The 22,025-nt window shown below is 41.9% G+C and overlaps 1 protein-coding gene across 3 annotated transcripts in view; it reads right to left on the bottom strand.

Annotated features, from left to right (window-relative positions):
• The window catches only part of LYN (LYN proto-oncogene, Src family tyrosine kinase), a 163,750-nt gene that overhangs the window by 71,999 nt on the left and 69,726 nt on the right, over positions 1-22,025 (bottom strand). Inside the window, exons 2-3 of one of the 3 annotated variants that reach the window (XM_003255972.4) lie at positions 5,583-5,719; positions 1,248-1,293 (exon numbers count right to left, since the gene is read on the bottom strand). In XM_003255972.4, the coding sequence (XP_003256020.1) occupies positions 1,248-1,293; positions 5,583-5,714 (178 nt within the window). In that variant the 5' untranslated portion in view covers positions 5,715-5,719. The remainder of the gene's footprint in view (positions 1-1,247; positions 1,294-5,582; positions 5,720-22,025) is intronic. The other 2 variants (XM_003255973.4, XM_030794988.1) reach the window with 2 other exon arrangements.

The following is a 22,025-nucleotide window of genomic DNA, read 5'->3' as shown; positions in this document are numbered from 1 at the left end:
AAACTTACATGTTAGACCTAAAACCATTAAAATCCTACAAGAAAGCCTAGTCAATACCATTCAGGACATAGGCGTGGGCAAGGACTTCATGTCTAAAACACCAAAAGCAATGGCAACAAAAGCCAAAATTGACAAATGGGATCTAATTAAACTAAAGAGCTTCTGCACAGCAAAAGAAACTACCATCAGAGTGAACAGGCAACCTACAGAATGGGAGAAAATTTTTGCAGCCTACTCATCTGACAAAGGGCTAATATCCAGAATCTACAATGAACTCAAACAAATTTACAAGAAAAAAACAAACAACCCCATCAAAAAGTGGGCAAAGGACATGAACAGACACTTCTCAAAAGAAGACATTTATGCAGCCAAAAAACACATGAAAAATGCTCATCATCACTGGCCATCAGAGAAATGCAAATCAAAACCACAGTGAGATACCATCTCACACCAGTTAGAATGGAGATCATCAAAAAGTCAGGAAACAACAGGTGCTGGAGAGGATGTGGAGAAACAGGAACACTTTTACACTGTTGGTGGGACTGTAAACTAGTTCAACCATTGTGGAAGTCAGTGTGGCGATTCCTCAGGGATCTCGAACTAGAAATACCATTTGACCCAGCCATCCCATTACTGGGTATATACCCAAAGGACTATAAATCATGCTGCTATAAAGACACATGCACACGTATGTTTATTGCAGCACTATTCACAATAGCAAAAAGTTGGAACCAACCCAAATGTCCAACAACAATAGACTGGATTAAGAAAATGTGGCACATATACACCATGGAATACTATGCAGCCATAAAAAATGATGAGTTCGTGTCCTTTGTAGGGACATGGATGAAACTGGAAAACATCATTCTCAGTAAACTATCGCAAGGACAAAAAACCAAACACCGCATGTTCTCACTCATAGGTGGGAATTGAACAATGAGAACACATGGACACAGGAAGGGGAACATCACACTCCGGGGACTGTTGTGGGGTGGGGGGAGCGGGGAGGGACAGCATTAGGAGATATACCTAATGCTAAATGACGAGTTAATGGGTGCAGCAAACCAACATGGCACATGGATACATATGTAACAAACCTGCACATTGTGCACATGTACCCTAAAACCTAAAGTATAATAATAAAAAATAAAAAAATAATAAAAAATAAAAACATTTAGGACAATCACTTTACAGAAGCTCTAATAGTAAAGAAAAAAAATGTTAACTATGTTGCTATGAAAACATACCTTTAGTTTGAAACCTCTGTCCAGGCAAAAGCTGAGATTCTGGAACCTACGAGAGAATATTTGTTAGAAAAAAAAATTCTGTTTAGTTTTTCTTACTCACATTCATGTTGTATATATGATTTTTGTAACAGTAGCAGATGCTGTTAGGATGGGCTCATTTATTTAGTTAGAAAGAACAGGAGCACAGAGGGAAAAACCTGTAGAGATGCGTCCTGCCCTGCTTGGCCAGCGACAGGGCTCTTTATTACTTGCTGTGAGTGGCAGGAAGGAAGCGAGGTTCTGGGCAGGGGCTGCTAGGTGCTCACCTCATCCTAGCTCCTCCTCTTATTTGGTGACAGAACCCTAATATTATTTGGGGAGGCAGTTTGCCCAGCTCAGTGAGTGTGCTTCCAAACTCTCTAGCCCCGGGCAGAGGGCAGAGGGAGTTTTGGTCCGCAGATCGGTTGTGCAGGGCTTTGCTGTCAGGTCCCCTTTTCCCTTGCCTCTTTCTCTCTCCCTAGAAACAAGTGAAGGCTGGAGTCTTCACACAGAAAGCAAACACCAGTGGCAGCAGGATGGAGACAGAAGTGGAGGGACCCTGGTGATTTTGTGGAGTTGCTGTCCCAGCCCGGGACTGCCCATCTGAGGCTTTCCCAATTGTATAAAATTGCATGGTCAGGGCTCTGTCCCTGGAGGCTGAAAGCAAGTCCCATCCCATCCAGGCTTTCTTGGGCTGACCCTGACTCCATCACAGGGACAGATGGCATCCCCTGTTATTTCAGTGGGGTGGGTGAGTTATTGGGAAGGATTTGGTGGCACAAAAGGCCACCTCAATTACCTTTAAAATCAAATTCTTTTTTTCACAGTGCCACGTGAGGCTGTGTGAGGCCTCTGGGCCTCTTGTGAGATAGATGCTCTCAGAGGCCTATACTACAAGCCATGTAACTTTTCTGTTTCTCTTTGATTAAAGTGGCTTCATAGAATGGGACCAAAACAGTTTGTACTGAAATTTAAATTTCTGATGAAAGCCCATAAAATCTCCAATTCAGTGAGACAGGGAAAATTACTACATTGTGGTACCAGAAAAACCCATGGCTGCATACTATCCTTCAAATGTTTATGTCAGGAAGTTTTATGTTGATTTTTTAGTCATTGAAATTTGCATAATTTGGATATATGATCTATTTTATGTGATTTAGAGGAAATAACTAGAAGACTAGAAACTAATTACATCATTTTAAAAGCAGCAAGCTGATTTTTCAAATATCAAAAAGCCCTTAGCTTACAAACATTTTAATATGCTTTTTATAAGACCAAAACACATATACGCAACACATATACTATTGCTCTAGATTTTTCCTTAAAATGGCTTTTTCTAGAATGTTGTTGAATTTGCATCAACCCTACCTCACCTTCTCATCAAATTCCCCTTTCAATCAATCCATAGCATGCATTTTGGCATGGGCTGACAGTGTTGGCTGAGAGTGTTGGTTATAGGGCTGAGAGTGTTGGTTATAGCCATGGAATAAGGCCAAGCTAACTGGCTCATGAGTCGAGGGCATCTGTGACCACAGAAGGGCAAACTGAAATACTTATGGTATACAGGAGGGAATTGAAAGACTTCAAGCACGTTTACTACTTCTGCTTTCTAACTTGATTTTTAATCCCCTTTACTTTGAACAATAGGAAAAAGTGGTGCGTGGGTTTGCACACTATTCTCCTAGACTTTTCTGAATAAAGGACATCTTTGTTCATCATTTAAAAACAAAAAACAGGCTGGGTGTGGTGGCTCACGCCTGTATTCCCAACACTTTGAGAGGCCGAGGTGGATGAATCACCTAAGGTCAGGAGTTCAAGACCAGCCTGGCCAAAATGGCAACACCCCATCTCTACTAAAAATACAAAAATTAGCCAAGCATGATGATGCATGCCTGTAATCCCAGCTACTCAGGAGGCTGAGGCAGGAGAATCGTTTGAACTCAGGAGGAGAAGGTTGCAGTGAGCTGAGATAGTGCCATTGCACTCCAGCCTGGGCAACAAGAGCAAATCTCCGCCTCAAAATAAATAAATAAATAAATGCAAAACGAAAAAACTTGTGCTTTAAAACATACAAAATCTACAGCATATGGTATGAGAAAAATCAGATCTTTTTTTGAGAACTCTGATGTCTATAAGAAAACTATTTGTGGCTCTAATTTCTCTTATTTTATTTTCTATTAATCATATTTATATATTATATGGTTCTATATCTGTATATACTTATGTAATGTTTTTTCACTGCCTGTAATAGGTTTTTAAATTTTATATTTATAATCACACAATTTATTAAATCTATTAATATTCTTATACATTTTAAGTACATATATTTTCTATATATAAAATTACAATGTTAATTTATCAAGAAACATCATGTATGATAACTTAATAGCATGATATATCCACTCTTTATCTCCACTTCCTTTTTTTTTTTGGAGACTCTCGCTCTGTAGCCCAGGCTGCAGTGCAGTGGCATGATCTTGGCTCACTGCAACCTCTCCCTCCCGGGTCCTGGTTCAAACAATTCTCCTGCCTCAGCCCCCCAAGTAGCTGGGATTACAGGCATGCGCCACCATGCCCAGCTAATTTTTGTATTTTTAGTAGAGACGGGGTTTCACCATGTTGGCCAGGCTGGTCTTGAACTCCTGACCTCAGGTGATCCACCTGCCTCAGCCTCCCAAAGTGCTGGGATTACAGGCATGAGCCACCGTGCCTGGCCTATCTCCACTTCTTAAGAAGACCGATGTTGATTTCTTCATCTCAATGATGACACATGACTTTGATACATGGCAGATATTTCCTACCTTCAGGATAATGGGGACACATTGAGGGGAGGGCAGGCAGAAAGGCTTGATAATGGGAATACATTTCTAAAACACCTGAGTATTTAAAAACATGTCAGACTAGACAAACTATAAAAACGCCTTTTTTTTTTGAGACACAGTCTCACTCTGTCACCCAGGCTGGAGTGCAGTAGCGCAATCTCGGCTCACTGCAACCTCTACCTTCTGGGTTCAAGAGATTCTTCTTCCTCAGCCTCCTGAGTAGCTGGGACTATAGGCACGCACCACCACACCTGGCTAATTTTTGTACTTTTAGTAGAGCCAAGGTTTCACCATGTTGGCCAGGCTGGTCTCAAACTCCTGACCTCGTGACCTCCCAAAGTACAGGCATGAACCGCCATGCCCAGCCTGAAAATTCTTAATAATGGTATTTGGGCTAATCTGGAATAAGCTGTTTCCAGCTTAAATGCTGCAGAATTCCATAGAAAGCAGGCTGTGGGAGATATACACGTATAGAGTGAGAGAATACATATATGCAAAGGATATAAGCTCTGAAATGAAGTAGATTTCAGGTTATAATTGTTCAAAGCTCTGTTCTTAAAATGTGATGTTAGTTCTTTCTTTGCCAAGTATTTCCAAAATACACCAAATAGCACATCACTCATAAAATATTTCTAGTCCAGCTATTTCTCTAAGGTTAGGGGACAGAATTAGAGGTGTTTTTCCTTAATATTTTAATTCACTAAAATAACAGATGACAACTTCAGGATCTGTACTATTTTGAATTAATTGAAGAAATGACAAGACAGGATAAAGTATGACACAACAAAAGACACATTAGTACCTACTTTAGCTTCTGACTTGCATCCCACATTTCCTTTTGCTTCTAAACCACTGAGCTAATATCATTACATCTGGTTTTTTTTTTTTTTTTTTTTTTGAGACAGAGTCTTGTTCTGTCACCCAGGCTGGAGTGCAGTGGCGTGATCTTGGCTCACTGCAACCTCTGCCTCCCAGGTTCAAGTGATTCTCCTGCCTCAGCCTCCCGAGTAGCTGGGATTACAGGCGCCCGCCACCGTGCCCAGCTAATTTTTGTATTTTTAGTAGAGACGGGGTTTCACTGTGTTGGCCAGGCTGGTCTCAAACTCCTGACCTAGTGATCCACCCGCCTCAGCCTCCCAAAGTGCTGGGATTACAAGCGTGAGCCACCGCGCCCGGCCTCTCACTACTATCTTGAGTCACACAAGCCTATATATATATATAGTGGGGTCTTTGCACCAGTAATATGAAAGATGGCTTTCTTCACACAAAAGAATGTGACCAAAGGCCCTTTTAATTGCACAATGAGTGGCCTAGTTATCCCTAAAATGTTTATACAGTCTTCAAAGGATTAAGTTACAAAGCATATCAAAAATTATTTGAGGACCAAGTAATCAATGGAATGTTTTCGCATGTACATGTTACAGATTGGTGTTTAAATTATGCAGCCATGCTTTGATCTTGCTGTGGGAATTCTCCCCTGAGACTATCTACTTACTGGCCTTTGCTGTTTATTGGACGTTGGATCTCTCACATAAATAGTTCTTTCAGTATTACGTACTGGTTGAGTCTTCAAATCTACTCCATCGTCATTCAAGCTGTCTTTCCCTTTTGATTTTATACATCCCATATTTCCTGTTGAAACATAAAAGCAATGCCATTGTTTTACCACTCCAGAACTGCTTCAAGCCATCAAAATCTCTCCATTAAAAAGAGTAGAAAAAAATATACTTTTATTCTTTATCATATATAGATTAATAAACTCAAATGTGAATACTGTTCCCAAATAGGTTTGCTTGTCCATTCATTCAACTCAACAAATATTTATTGAGCATTAATTTTCCATCACCCAGACAAAATCCAGCTCTAACTCTGCTTGTATTCTTGTTGCAAAGATGTGTAAAGACTCGATGACAGAGGACCCACAGGATCTAAGAAAGGACATGTAACTCAGGCAAGAGAAAAAGGAGGTGGTCAGGGAAAGCTTCCTAAAGGAAATGCTCTGAGTTGAAATGGGAGGGATGGTAGCCAGGTTGCAAAGTCAGCAAAGAGATTCCAGGAGGAAGAAACTTCATATGCAACCACCATGAGCTCAAGATAACATGGCCCCTTCAGAGAGCTAGATCAACCTAATCTCTTCAGAAAATGAGCTCTATCTACAACACTAAACACTGCAGTCAAGGAGCAGGTAGGGAAGGTCAGGAGTCAGGGCCAGAGAGGGAGGCACATGCTGGATGTGATGCTGAGTGGTTGATTTTTTACCCTGAAGACACGTGAGACATCCAATCTGCAGTGTGCAAGGTGGAGTGGGGTGGGGGGCCTTGAGACTTCAAGGGCAGGTGATGAAGAGCTAGAATCTACAGAACCTGACTCCAGCTAAACATAGCTAGGGGCCTAGGAAGACGGCCTGGCTTTCATCAAGACTGGAAATGAATGGAGGAAACACACTTACGGGAAAGAAGATACTTATGAAAACATTCAGATGATCAAATCCAGTAGGGCTACCCAGTAAGCTACTTGAGTCAGGAAACCAGGAGTACTAGCACAGGTAAAAGCAAAATGACAGCCTCCGCAAGCCATTCTAGGACGGTGGAGGAAAGCCACCAGGGCAAGAAGGGGGCTGGTGCCTGACCAGGGCAGAACAACACATGGTGCACATCTAAATATGAACTCTGTCATCCAGTGATTCCATTAACGCAGGACAGCTGAGCACTACACACGCACTCTGGCGACTGCAAAGGTGATTTTGAACATTTGAATCAGACACAGTTCTTATCTTACAGTATTGGGTCAAATCTATGCGTTAAAAACAAAACAGCCGGGCGCGGTGGCTCATGCCTGTAATCCCAGCACTTTGTGAGGCCAAGGAAGGCGGATCACGAGGTCAAGAGATGGAGACCATCCTGGCCAACATGGTGAAACCCCGTCTCTACTAAACATACAAAAATTAGCTGGGCGTGGTGGCACATGCCTGTAGTCCCAGCTACTTGGGAGGGTGAGGCAGGAGAATCGCTTGAACCCGGGACGGGGAGGTTGCAGTGAGCCGAGATCTCGCCACTGCACTCCAGCCTGGGCGACAGAGCAAGACTCCGTCTCAAAAAATAATAATAATAAATAATAAAAAAAAATCTCACAAACTTCATTAGAAGGTGGTTCTCACGGAATAGATTCTCTGGACACTGTCCAGGAAACTCCTTTGGGGCACAGCGGGAGCATGGTGCTCCCCATGTGATGTGTAATTCTGAAGCACTGCCAAATCTGGTGCCTAGGGCTTAGAGTTAAGTCTAGAGGAAGGAGAGATGACAGGGGTCTGGGGAAGGGGGAGAGGTGGTGTGATTAGGCAATACCTCGTGGGGGAGGAATTGTACTAAGAAACCTCAAGAGCTCTTCTGGGAACTCGGCCCTCTCCTGCATCGCTGCTACGCGCCCAGGCCTGCGTTTTTTCCTGCAGGCTTCCAGTTGGTCTAGGAACTTCGACTTGTTTATCATTTCATTACTTGAGGTATGAAGCCTCTAAAGAGCAGCCCCACCCCTTTCTGAAACTAGCGAGCTGCAGTTCCCAAAATAAAGGGGAAGCAAGTACTTCTTTGATTCAAAACAGCACATTTTTTTCATACGCTAAAGTTTCTGAAATGGCCATGGGTTTAGAGTTGATCTCTAAGTAAGCATGGGAGTTCTTTTTTCACCAGTCTCATCCCTCCCACGCCCCGTCACTCTCCCCGAAAAAGCGGTGTTTAACTCATCATCCCTTAAAATCGTGCTTTATAAATGCGCAAATACATTAATAGCAGCACGAGGACCATGCGCACACCGCGAGCTCCGGGGCAGGAGCCCTGCATGGGTGCGGCCAACCCACAGCGCACCGGGCCGCGGGATCCAGCTCCCTCCCAGCACGGACCGAGCCCTGACTGAGCCGCGCCACAACCAGGGCACAGGGAATCCCCTGTCCCCACCCCACCGCATTCCTGCAGTTCCCCTGCCCTCGCTGCTCGCTCCAGCGTTCCCTCACTCCATGTCTCTCTCTCTCCTCTCTCTCTCTCTCTCTCTCTCTTTCTCAGATCCTACAGGAATGTTATCGCCCCAGACAGGTCTGCACTAATTCTCACTCTTGTCTGGTTACCACCCACGTTCCAGCATGTATCAGTTTATTTAGGGTCAGCTCCCTAAGCTAGCCTCTAAGCTGACTGTGACAGCTTCCCTCTACTTTGCTCAGTGCAGTACCCCCAGCACCTAAAACAGCTCCGCTCCACGCAGGTGCTCAAAGAGTAAGAATGAACGCACTTTGGGAGGCCGAGGTGGGCGGATCACGAGGTAAGGAGTTCCGGACTAGCCTGGCCAACATGGTGAAACCCTGTCTCTACTAAAAATACAAAAAATCAGCCGGCGTGGTGATGGGCTCCCGTAGTCCCAGCTACTCCGGAGGCTGAGGCAGGAGAATCACTTGAACCCAGGAGGCAGAGGTTGCAGTGAGCAGAGATCACGCCACTGCACTCCAGCCTGTGTGACAGAGTGAGACTCGGTCTAAAAAAAAAAAAGAACAGATGGAGCAGCTATGGCTGGTGGGCTTGGGACTCCCAGGTGCCCATCAACACTCCCCCTGATGAAGGTGAGATTGGAGAAGGAAAGGAGGCAAAACCCACCTGGGTCCGTTGTTCTAAAACAGACAGAAACCTCTAAAATAACTTCCAGTTTATGGGAAATACAGGGAAGAGAGGAACAAGATAATCAGAAAAACCCATAACGTGCCGTTTTCTAAAGAAAACCTGCCTGGATACTCCAGCTAAAGGGAAGGGATGGAACCATTCCTTATCAGAGAAGACCCAAGAGACAATGTACCAACCTTGATGGGATCTTGGGGGCCTGGGGGGGACACACAGCTGTGATATGTGACAACTGGAGAAGTTGAAATTGACTTACACATGAGATTATGATATCAGGGAACTGTTGTGTTTTGTAAGTGCAATAGGATGGTATTGTAGTTATTCAGAAGAACATCCAGTGTGCATCAGATGTTGAGATCTCTATTTCTGAGCAAAAACTCTGTAGGAAGTGTTGGGGGGAGAGTGAGCTACTGTAAGGAAATCCATCCCCGAGCTTCTAAAGGGGACAGAGGAAAAGACGGAGGCAATTGTCCAAGGGCAGTGGTCTTGGGAAAAGGAAGGACGGAAACAAAAAGCAGGTGGATGTGGGTGGGATGGTGACATCCGAGACAGGAAGATCGATAGATGGCCATTTATTTACGCTTATTTTCTTCCCGCCATTGTCATGGACAATTTAACATCGAACGTATGCACTGTAAATGAAAAAAATTAAAGCCATGTGAAAAATTAGCATGGCTTCACTGCTCAGGCAGAGCTTATCTCTGCTCACAAAGTGTTTGGGGTCCCCCATTCAGACACTCTCCCACCAGAAACCTCAAGAGAGGTCCTCCATGTGACATGGGGATGAGCAACCCAAACTCAGAACGGGTCTTGCAATTCCTTATGCTGTATGAAAGTACCATAAATGTAGAAAACACAATATACTCCTGACAAAAACTGAGAGTGGTTACATGTTCCAAGTGATATGAGCTACACTTTACAGTGATTTCCACCTTAGTATTCTTCTATTACACATTTATAATATATTGAGCATCTCATTTAATCCTTGAAGAAACCATACGGCCAGATGACTTTACAGAGGAGAAAACTGAGGCTCAGAAAGGTTAGAAGACTGGCACACAGCATAGCTGGGACGGGTGGAGCTAGGACTCACTCACACAGGAGTGCGCTCTCAAGTCTAAGTCAGAAGCTAAGTCTACAGCCTGGGCTCTTACCACTTTGCCACACAATGGCTATTTTGAAATGCATGTTTCGTCTATTTATTAACAATGCCAAACAGAGATTATTTTTGTAGGCTACCTCTTTCTCAGAGAAAAAAGCTTTAAAATGTTTTACCACAAAAGAGTCAATAATGAAGTTAATAAAATAAAACCAGAAAACCAGAGCCAAGGCAATGAGAAAAATGCGAATGTGGTAACATTGTAGGGAACAAGTCTGCTGTAACTGATCTGCACATTTGCCCTGGGTTTTCTGGCAGGAAGGGCCAGGGACGTCATGAGTCACAGCAGGAGAGAGGAAGCAGACCAGGTTGCTGATGGGAATGTGTGTCCCCAACAGGAATTCCAAGTTTGCTTATAATGCACTTTATATCAAGTGCTGTGGATGATGTAGTCAGCAGTGCCTTCAAAACCATTTTTTTAACAGTAAATAAAGACATATTTTATACGTAGAGAATTTGGTTAAAACAAGTTAGTAACTGAGGCTTTGACATGCAAATACAGCTCTAGTCTGTTCATTGCAAAAGTTTTACAATATGGTCTAAAGAGACACAAACAGCCAGGCAGCCTTTTGATTACAAAGCAACATCCACTGACCCATCCAGAAAATGTGAGGCTGGAGATTTCTCTTTCTAAAAAGTCTTTCTTTCACTGGAACGAATATCCATTAGGAGTGGCTCATCCTCATTCAAGAGCCTTAGAATATTAGAAGAGTGATTTTAATCCCTCTTTTATTTTATTCCCAGACTCTGGGACAATTTTTTGGTTTTTAAAAATCACTCTTACCTTGGCCAGGTGTGGTGGCTCACAACTGTAATCCCAGAACTTTGGGAGGTCGAGGCGGGTGGATCATCTGAGGTCAGGGGTTCGAGACCGGCCTGGCCAACATGATGAAACTCTGTCTCTACTAAAAAACACAAAAATTAGCCGGGCGTGGTGGCACCCGCGTGTAGTCCCAGCTTCTCAGGAGCCTGAGGCAGGAGAATCCCTTGAGCCTGGGAGGCAGAGGTTGCAGTAAGCTAAGATTGTGCCACTGCACTCCAGCCTGGGTGACAGAGCAAGACTCCATCAAAAAAACAAAACAAAACAAAACTCACTCTTACCAAAGGCAGTAGGGTTTTGGTTTCATAAAATCTAGCAATGCCTTACCATTATCCAGCTGTTCAACAAAGATGCAATCTTGCATTGGAATTCCACTTCTCGAAATCTGTTCTTTAAATACACTGCACAGGGGCACAAGGATGTTCCCACTAGCATGACTTATAGTAGAGACAATCTAGATGTCCTCATTAGGGGTTAGTTCTTTACGTTAGAACAAAGTGACACATTATGAGTGGGTTAAAAAGAGAGATTTGTATATTTGGACATTCTTAATCAAACAATCAAGAATTGCCGATTGAAAAAATTATATATACATATTTAAATTAGGCTGATGCAAAAGTAATTGTGGTTTTTGCCAATTACTTTTGCACCAACCTAATATATGTATACAATCCATATATATGTATGTATATTTAATGTCCACAGGAAAAAAATCTAAGAGGACATCCACCACCTTGTTGGTTAGGTTCTAAAGTCCACTTGTGAGGTAAAAGATCCTGTATAGAAATTTTCTATTGAAATTCCTAAAGAAGACACTATACAATTCACAAAATATTCTGAAGTAAGGACTATGGGGTTGGATTGCTGAACTCAACTGCTGGGTCTATTGCCTGACTTTGCAATATCAACTGGTCATCCACCTAAAGCAAACAGAGTAGCTATAAATGTCTATGAGGGTCAGAGACAAAAGACGCGGGGGTAGAAAAGGGATAAACACATATGTGCCTACTTTGTCCCTGGTACTTTGTGTATGAGGAAAGTAAAACCCAGAGACGAACCTGTGCCAGGTAATCAAAGGTCTCAGGTACAACTGGAACTTGGTCTGGCTTCAGAGCTGTACTTTTTCTCTTTTTGTTGCTTTTATTATTTTTAATGTATTATTTCTTTGTGTTGGGAACATTCAAAATTTGCTCTTCCAGCTATTTGGAATATACAATACATTGTCTTTAATTATAGTCACCCTACAGTGCTATAGAACCTATAACCTATTCCTTCTATCTAAAAGCTGCACTTCTTTTTTGTTTGTTTGTTTTTTGAGATGGAGTCTCACTCCGTCACCCAGGCTGGAGTGCAATGGAGTGATCTCTGCTCACTGCAAACTCTGCCTCCCGGGCCCAAGCAATTCTCCTGCCTCAGCCTCCCAGGTAGCTGGGATTACAGGTGCCCACCACCAAACCTGGCTAATTTTTGTGTTTTTAGTAGAGACAGGGTTTCACCACATTGGCCAGGCTGGTCTCAAATTCCTGACCTCAGGTGATCCTCCCGCGTGAGCCTCCCAAAGTGCTGGGATTACAGGCATGAGCCACCGCGCCCAGCCTAAAAGCTGCACTTCTTTACTGATGCAAGGTCTTACTGCCTCTCTGTGGAGGAAGCTCCAACTCTAAGAGTTTTCTGAATTAGAGAGCTTAGGAAGACACAAGGAAGAGAAAGGAAGCCTGGGGAAATAGAGGTGGATGGTGTCTATCTGAAACAAAAGTGATCTTGAGTTTCAAATTAGGTCCAAGCCTGGTTCAAGCATCATTTATAGGAATTCGTCCCTAAAAGTATGCCCCCTACACACTTGCATTCCAGTATCAGTTCTATAACTCAAGAGATTTACTTTGCCCACCAACGCAGAAACCTTCAGATACCCTTTAATTGTCCTTCTTACTTTACTTTCGGAAAGGAGACTCAGATTAGAGAAACAAAGTCCTCAGAAGAGTTGAATGCTTTCTCCAAACTGCTTATCAAAGTGACATGGGGACACAATAGCCTGGTTGGCAGCCTCAGCAGCATTGGAGAGACTTGGAAAGGGCACTAGCACTAAGCTCCACCACCAACCCCATTAATTCCCAACTCAAGCAGTTCAGTCTTGCATCAATTTTGTCAAATTCCATTTTTTTTTTTTTAGGATGGAGTCACCCTCTGTTGCCCAGGCTGGAGTGCAGTGGCGCGATCTTGGCTCACTGCAACCTCCGCCTCCTGGGTTCAAGCGATTCTCCTGCCTCAGCCTCCTGAGTAGCAAGTAGTGGGGACTACAGGCGTCTGCCATCATGCCTGGCTAATTTTTGTATTTTTTAGTAGAGACAGGGTTTCACCATGTTGGCCAGGCTGGTCTCCAACTCCTGACCTCAGGTGATCCGCCCGCCTCGGCCTCCCAAAGTGCTGGGAGCCACTGCGCCCGGCACTTAAATCACTTTTAAAAGAGAGAGAACTGAAAAGGACCTAGCCAGACTGTCTTTATTTAAACAACTAAGATTTGTTGCCTTACACACCATGGTCATTATTTTCAAACATTCTCCAATATTTTTCCTCAATAAAATCTCCCAGCAGCCAGGGTGGGCACAGTTGGTGAGCGGGTAACCCGGGCTGGCCAAGCTCCATAGCACGGCTTTCTCTATCTGACCAGCCTGCAAAGTAAGGCCCTACTTAAGGCTTTTTCGGTTTGCTTTTGTTTTTTTTCCTTAGGCAACCTAACATTATGAACATAACTCCCTAAGGTTTAAATGTCATGTGTAATAGGAACAGTGTTTGGGGCCAATTAAGGCAATGTTGTTTTGGTGCTGGGAATCCCTCAGATCACAGAGCTGCCTCCATGGTGTAGGCGTCACCTCTAGGCTATGACCATGGCCCTTGGAGCTGCTTGCATCCATAGTGTGGGCATCACCTCCACCACAGAGCTGCTTTGATGGGTAGGTGTCAGCTCCTGTCTGTAACTTAGGTGAGCCATCAGGCTCAAACTTAATGTCATCTTCCCCTAGAAGGGAGGAGGATATGATTTAGGAGAAGTGAGAAAGAGGTGTCTGAAGGAGTGTTGGAAAGAGTGAAGACTGGGATAGAACCTGTGTCCAAGGTGCCTGCCAGCCTCCATCCACTTTGACTATTAAGGGTCAATTGGGAAGGGGGGGTCAGGTGGGAAGTGGGTTTAAGACTAGCTAGCTAGTTACAGGGTGCACCTCCCTCAACACAGGAGGGATGTCTCTGGGTCTGAAGAAGGAGTTGGCTCTTCTCTTCTCTTCATGTCTCATGCAGGGCTGAGCACTGAGGAAAGGGGTGTCAAGACAAAACAGCCGGATGCTGTCTCAGGGCTCCCCTCGTTCTGCCTGTCAAGGTTTCCAGAGGATCCACAAGTTTCCCGGTTGCATGCACTTGCACTGTGGGTGTCCATTTAACATCCCTCGAATCAGCAGTGCCCAGTCAAATCTTAGCAGGCCGGTGAACAGCATACACAGAATATGGAGAGAACCTACAGCTTCTTTCTACCAAACAGCACAGCAGCAACCCTGTACCTACCTAAACACCAGATTGGAAAGGAGTAGCGGGTAAGAAGAAACAGTCATGATGGAAGACAGACTACATTTGAAAAGATTCAAACCCTGTTGGCAAACTTAAGCTGTTTGCCAACTTCTTTTTATCTTCTGTTTGCTGTGTTTACCTGATTTGAAGCTCCTTGTTTTTTTTTTGAGACGGATCTCGCTCTGTCGCCCAGGCTGGAGTGCAATGGCGCAATCTCGGCTCACTGCAACCTCCGCCTCCTGGGTTCAAGCGATTCTCCTGCCTCAGCCTCCTGGGTAGCTGGGACTACAAGTGCCCACCACCATGCCTGGCTAATTTTTGTACTTTTAGTAAAGACAGGGTTTCACCATATTGGCCAGGCTGGTCTCGAACTGACCTTGTGATCTGCCCACCTTGGCCTCCCAAAGTGCTGGGATTACAGGTGTGAGCCACTGCACCTGGCCGAAGCTCCTTCTTTATTATTTGCCACAAGACATAAGCAGAGCCGTAGGTAGACCTAGGGGTCATGTAGTTATCCACAATGTGAAGGGGCAGCAGCACTGGGTACAGTTTTAATCACTGCATTTACTAGAATGTTTCCAGAAAAGAATTGCAAGACAATTAAAGAGGTATATGAGGGTCAAATACCTGGAAGATTGGCATCTAGAGCAGAGAAACTGAAAGGGAAATGTGGCTCTGCCTGGAAGGGAGTGCAGAGAGGATAATGAGACAATGGTGAATTCAGGAAGTCTGTCTGTCGGAGTCCAGCCTTGACAGCCCTGTAATTATCGACAAAACCACTCTTTTCTCTGGTCTGTAATTGCCTCACCATAAAATGAAATCACTGGGCTTGGCATGAGAGGATAAGTGATACAATCTTTAACTTGACAGTACATATTAAAGTCCATTAGAATGTACACACTTCTTAACCCAACATGACCACTTCTTGGAATAAATTACTTATAAGAAAATAACTGGGGGCTACACAAATCTCTATACAAGAGAATACTTATTGTGGGACTGTTTGGAATACCACATAGAAATAGGCTTGTTTGCCAAAGTTAAATAAATGCAGATCAGCTCTCAAAATTCACATCACCAAAGCCAGTTCTGTGAGGGTCTTCAACTTACAAGATGATCAGTTCACCAAAATTTGTACCTTTTAATTATTTCAGATTTACATAATGTCATATTAGATGGGATAGTTTTAACAGCTTAAGTTTATAACAGTTTGTATTAGTTGTGGTGCTTTCATAGCTTAAGAGTATAGTAATTATTTTTTTAAAAATAATTTCAACTTTTATTTTAGTTTCAGGAGTACATGTGCAGGTTTGTTACATGGGTATATTGCAAGATGCTGAGGTTTGGCGTACAGATGATCCCACCATCCAGGTAGTGAGCATAGTACCCAGTAGTTTTTTGGTGAATGTGTCCCCTTCTCCCTCCCCCACTTTTTAGTAGTCTCCCGTGTCTATTGCTCCTATCTTTACATCCATATGTACTCAATGCCTAGCTCCCATTCTTAAGTGAGAGCCTGCAATTTGGTTTTCTGTTCCTGCATTAATTCACTTAGGATAATGGCTTCCAGCTGCATCCATGTTGCTGCCCAGGGCATGATTTCATTCTTTTTTATGGCTGTGTAGTATTCCCTGGTATATAAATGCAAGTGTAATAATTCTTATCAAATATAATTGTTTTAGGCCTGGTGCGGTGGCTCATGCCTGTAATCCCAGCACTTTGGGAGGCCCGGGCAGGAGGATCACCTGAGGTTAGGAGTTTGAGACCAGCCTGGCCAACATGGCGAAACCCTGTCTCTACTAAAAATACAAAAATTAGCCAGGCATGGTGGTGCATGCTTGTGATCCCAGCTACTTGGGAGCTGAGGCAGGAGAATCGCTTGAACTTGGGAGGCGGAGGTTGCTGTGAGCCAAGATAGCACCACTGCACTCCAGGATGGGTAAAAGAGTGAGACTCCGTCTAAAAATATATATATATTATATATATATAATATAAAATATAAAATATATATATTATATATATAATATAAAATATATATATTATATTTATATAAAATACATATATAAAAAATTGTTTTAAAATATTTTGATGAATGTTCTATTTTTTAAAAAGCTAAGGATTATTGAGTCTTCTTAGAACTATATTAATCTGTTACGAGTAATTAGTAGCTTAAGTTTAATGTGAGATATGCTTGTTTCTGTAGTTTCCTAATTCACTTCTTGCTTTACTTCTTACATTTTTAGGATTTTAATTTTTAAAAAATTCTTCAACTTTAATGTCATCTTTTATTACATTTGAGACTCCAGTCTTCTGCTTCTTTCTGGTATCCCTATGCACAGGAACACTTCCCTTCCTTATTTCAGGATGGTTCTATCCTTTAATCTCAAATGGTTTTGCAAACAGCTGCCAGATTAACACATCCTAATTTCACCTTCTCAGAAACTAAAGTTTAAGCATGTCATATGTGTTGGAAATGCTTTGGTCACAATTTCTTTTTGAGGCTTATAAATTTAAATTTTATTTTTTCTAATTGCAGAAACAATGTTGACATGTCATTTGAAGAACTAGCAGAAGCATATTAAAAATGCATAAAGTTTTTTAAATAAAAATAATCAAGTAGTTAAAAGAAACGAGTCTTCTGGTACAGTGTAACATTTGAGAAATCATCAAATTGCCCTTCTGGTAACTGGCTTTTGGAAAATTGATCTAGAACATGATACCTCAACATGAAAGAATACTATGTGACCATTAAATTATAACACGTATATATTTATTGACATAAAAAGATATTCACAATATCTTTAAGTGAAAAAATGTAAAAACAGTATATATAGCACGATATCATTTTATGAGGGGAAAAGGTACAAAGGAATAGAAAAAAAGTCTGAAAAGAAATATACTAAACTACCACAATGTTCATCTACAGTTATTTTTGGTTTTGCCCTTGCAAATTTTTAATTTTCCCATCATATATACCTTATTTAAAAGGTATATTTTATATACAGATATATAAAATTTTATATATGTATACAATCAGTTTGGAGGCCCTTAGGTTTTATGCTCAGTTCCCCTTAGTCTAAAATTTTAAAAATGTTTTCCATGGTGTACAAATTATGTATACAAGTATACAGTGTATTTTATTATAATACATAATATATAGACAAGTTACGTATGTACATGTAGTACAATAGGTAAACAATATACATATCTATGTACAACATACAGGTTATGTATAGGATATATTATATATAATATATGCTATGTACAAGTTATATATAATATATTTAAAAATATAATACATTTTATTTAAAAATATATTTTATATATAAAAAGTAACATATACAAGTTATATATATGTTAGTTATATACATACACACACATTTATGTATATAACAGAAAAATAAAAAAGTTTTTAAAATTTTGAAGCCAAATAAGATAATCTGAACCCATGGCCTAAGGTCCTCCAAACTCTAATTGTCTGTGGGAGTAAAGAACTTAGAGAGTGGCCATGCATGGGGGCTCACACCTCTAATCCCAGTGCACTGGAGGCCAAGCTGGGAGGATTACTGGCGCCTAAGAGTTTGGGGCTACAGTGTGAGGTAAAAGAAACAGACCCTGCCAAGGTCCTGGGATGAGCTGAGGGCCACAGCAGGAGGTGGTATGACCGGAATGAAGCCAGCAGGGGGAGGAGGAAGAGGCAAGACCAGGTCTTGGTCCCCCATCAACATGCCACAAGAAACCTCCACCACGTGCCGCATCTCCATTTGCATAACTCTTAGTTGAGCAATTTCACACAGAGGAAGACAACAGGGCATTGCTGAAAGAAGTGGGTTTTTTTGGTTTTGTTTCTCTTAACAATAAAAGGGAACACTCTGAAAACAAGATGAGCTCATGGAAACTTACGTAAGGTAGGGAAATAGATCATTTAAAGGACCAGAAGGGGACATTCAAAGTAGAGTCTGAATTATGTATATCCAACCAACCAAGGAGAGTTATTAAACATCAACTTTGTTTCCAGATTCAGATTTTTATGATCAACAATCCAGGCACCCATATTCAGAAATACACATAATAGCGTATTTATGTCTCACTTTAAGAGTTGTCAGCTTATCTAAATGCATGTAACATAATAGAAATTATTATGAAATTACAAAAAACTGAAACTCAGCTCAAGACACGTAAAAGAAGTGAAATGTTGTATCACACCATAAGCTTCTGCTGCTTATTAGCTATAGATGGCAAATCATCAGGAGTCTGGGTTAGCTAGAGCAGCGGTCCCCAACCTTTTTAGCACCAGCGAGCAGTTTCATGGAAGGCAATTTTTCCACAGAGTGGGGTTGGGGGGTGTGGTGGTTTCGGGATGAAACTGTTTCACAAGGAGCACACAACCGAGATCCCTCGCATGCGCAGTTCACAATGGGGTTCGCGCCCCTATGAGAATCTACTACGGCACTGATCTGACAGGAGGCAGAGCTAAGGGAGTAACGCTTGCTCAGCTGTTCACCTCCTGCTGTGTGGCCCAGTTCCTAACAGGCCACAGACCAGTAGCAGTCCATGGCCCAGGGGTTGGGGATGCCCAATCTAGAGGACAAGGCAAAGAGGGAAACATACCCATGGACATAAATAAATCTGCTTCTCTGCAACAGGATTTCTCAACTTCAGCACTACTGACATTTCAAGCCAGAAAATTATTTGTTCTAGGGGGATGTTCTGTGCATTGTAGGATACTTAGCAGCATCCTTGGCCTCTACCCACTGGATGCCAGTAGCACCTCTCCAGGCCTCCCAGCTACCAGGTGTGACAACCAAAAATGTCTCCAAACATTGCCAAATGTCCCCTTATGAAAGCTTTATGCCAGGAAATCTGATGTTTTAATTGCTGGTAATAACTCCATTATTGATATTTTCTGTTACAGATTGGGGCAAAATGATATGCTTTCTTACTTATTTGTGAATGATAAGTTTAATATCCTGTTATAAAATGTAAAGGACATAACCAGAAATCATGTCTAAAGAGATGTCTGCCACTATGCCTGTACACGCACAGATAGACACAAAGACGCATACACAAATCTGGTATCTGTTGGAATAGACCCAGAGACTTTCTATGAGAAAAGCATCATCCCAACTGTATTCTTAGACACAAACTAATCTCACGCGATAAAGATGGAAGAAACAGTAAGAATGATCTATTCTACAGATCCCCGCTTCTCATGAGGAAACTAAGAGTCAAAGTCAAACCAAGATTAGCTACTAATAGATTTTATCTTCACTGAAAGTAACAAAAAGACTCAGTACGTATGAATAGAATAAACAGCCCAGAAATAGAACCACACAAATATAGTCAACTGATCTTTCAAAAAGAGCAAAGACAATTCAACACTGAAAGAATATTTTTTTCAATAAGTGGTACTGGAACAACTGTATATCCACATGTAAGTAAATAAATAAGTATGTAAATAAATAATCTAGACACAGATCTTACATCTTTTATAAAAATCAACTCAAAATGAATCATAGACCTAAAGGAAAAACACAAAGCCATAAAACTCCTAGGAGATAACATAGGAGAAAAGCTAGATGACCTTGGGTTTGGTGATGACATTTTACATACAACACCAAAATGATCCATGATCATGAAGGAAAAAATGATCCATGAAAGAAAAATTATAAATTGAACTTCATTAAAATCCAGAACTTCTGCTCTGTGAAAGACACTTTCTTAAGAAAATAAAAAGACAAGCCACAGATTAAAAGAAAATCTTTGCAAAATATATATCTAACAAAAGAATGGTATCTGAAATAGACAAAGAACTCTTAAAATCAATAATAAGAAAACAACCTGATTTTTAAAATGGGCAACAGATCTGAATAGACACCTCACCAAAGAAGATCTACAGATGGCAAATAAGTACATGAAAAGATGCTCCATATCATATGTCACCTGGGAATTGCAAATTAAAGCAACAATAGGCCCGGCGTGGTGGCTCACGCCTGTAATCCCAGCACTTTGGGAGGCCAAGGTCGGCGGATCACCTGAGGTCAGGAGTTGGAGACCAGCCTGGCCAACATGGTGAAACCCCGTCTCTACTAAAAATACAAAAACTAGCCAGGCGTGGTGGCACTTGCCTATAGTCCCAGCTACTCCGGAGGGTGAGGCATGAGAATCACTTGAACTCAGGAGGCGGAGGTTGCAGTGAGCTGAGATTGCACCATTGCTCTCCAGCCTGGGCAACAGAGCGAGATTCTGTCTCAAACAAAACAAACAAACCAAGCAACAATGAGATATACTCTACCACCATATACCTATTAAACAGGAAAAATCTAAAACACTGACTACACCAAATGCTGGCAAAGATGTAGAACAACAGATACTCCAATTCATTGCTGGGGAATGTAAAATGACCCAACCATTCTGGAAGACAGTCTTGCAGTTTCTTATAAAACTAAACAATACTCTTACCATATGATCCAACAACGGTGCCCCTTGATTTTTACCCAAGTGAGTTGAAAACGTATGTACACAAAAAACCTGCACACAGATGTTTATAGCGGCTTTATTTCTTTTTTTTTCCCCGTTGGGACAGAGTCTCACTGTCACCCAGGCAGGGGTACAGTGGTGTGATCTTGGCTCACTGTAACCTCTGCCTCCCAGGTTCAAAAAATTATCCTGCCTCAGCCTCCCTAGTAGCTGGGCATTACAGGCATCCGCCACCACACACAGCCAATATTTGTATTTTTAATAGAGACAGGGTTTCACCATGTTGGCCAGGCTGGTCTTGAACTCCTGACTGCAAGTGATCCGCCTGCCTCGGCCTCCCAAAGTGCTGGGATTACAGACGTGAGCCACCGCACCTGGCCAGCAGCTTTATTCCTAATTGACGAAACTTGGAAGCTACTGAGATGACCTTCATTAGGTGAATGGATAAATAAAATATTTATCCATTTTATATCCAGAGAACAGAACACTATTCAGTGCTTAAAAGAAATAAGCTATCAACCATGAAAGGACATAGAGGAACCTTAAATGCATATTACTAAGTGAAAGAAGCCAATCTGAAAAGGCTACATACTGTGTGATTCCAACTATGACACTCTGGAAAAGGTAAAACTATGGAGACACTAAAAAGATCAGTGGTTGCCAGAGGTTTCGGGAACAGAGGAATAAACATGTGAAGAATGGGGGATTTTTAAGGCAGTGAAACTATTCTATATGACTGTAATGGTGAGTACCTGTCATTATACACTTGTCAAAATCCATGAAATGTACTACACCAAGAGTGAATCCTAATGAAAACTGTAGATTTTAATTAATGTATCAACATTGGCTTATCAGTGATAACAAATATACCACACTAATGTAACATGTTCATTATAGGAGTTAATTATATGTTAATAATAAGCTGGTTGAGGGTAGGAAGTCAGTGATGGCTAGATGGCAATTATCTGTATTTTCTGCCTAATTTATCTAAATTTAAAACTGCAACTCTGGGCGCACTGCCTAGGAGTTAGCCGGGCTCCACAAGGAGCAGTAAAAAACAGACAAATGTAAAACTGCTCTAAAAAATAAAGTCTATTAATTTTTTTAAAAGTATATTGTGGCAGCACAGACACCAGTCCACAAGCTTGGGAATCAGTATTTCTGAAAAGGGATCCCCCATTTTTAAAAAGAGGGCTGCCTGAAAATATTTCTACAAGAAGTTGCATGTATCCACTTAATGTGCTTCTTAACACCCAATAGTCTTTACAA

The sequence above is a fragment of the Nomascus leucogenys genome, chromosome 16, assembly GCF_006542625.1.
Source record: "Nomascus leucogenys isolate Asia chromosome 16, Asia_NLE_v1, whole genome shotgun sequence".
In the NCBI taxonomy this organism is placed as follows: domain Eukaryota; kingdom Metazoa; phylum Chordata; class Mammalia; order Primates; family Hylobatidae; genus Nomascus; species Nomascus leucogenys.
Note: the sequence above shows the minus strand (reverse complement) of the source record. Positions and strands in the feature narration are given on the sequence as shown.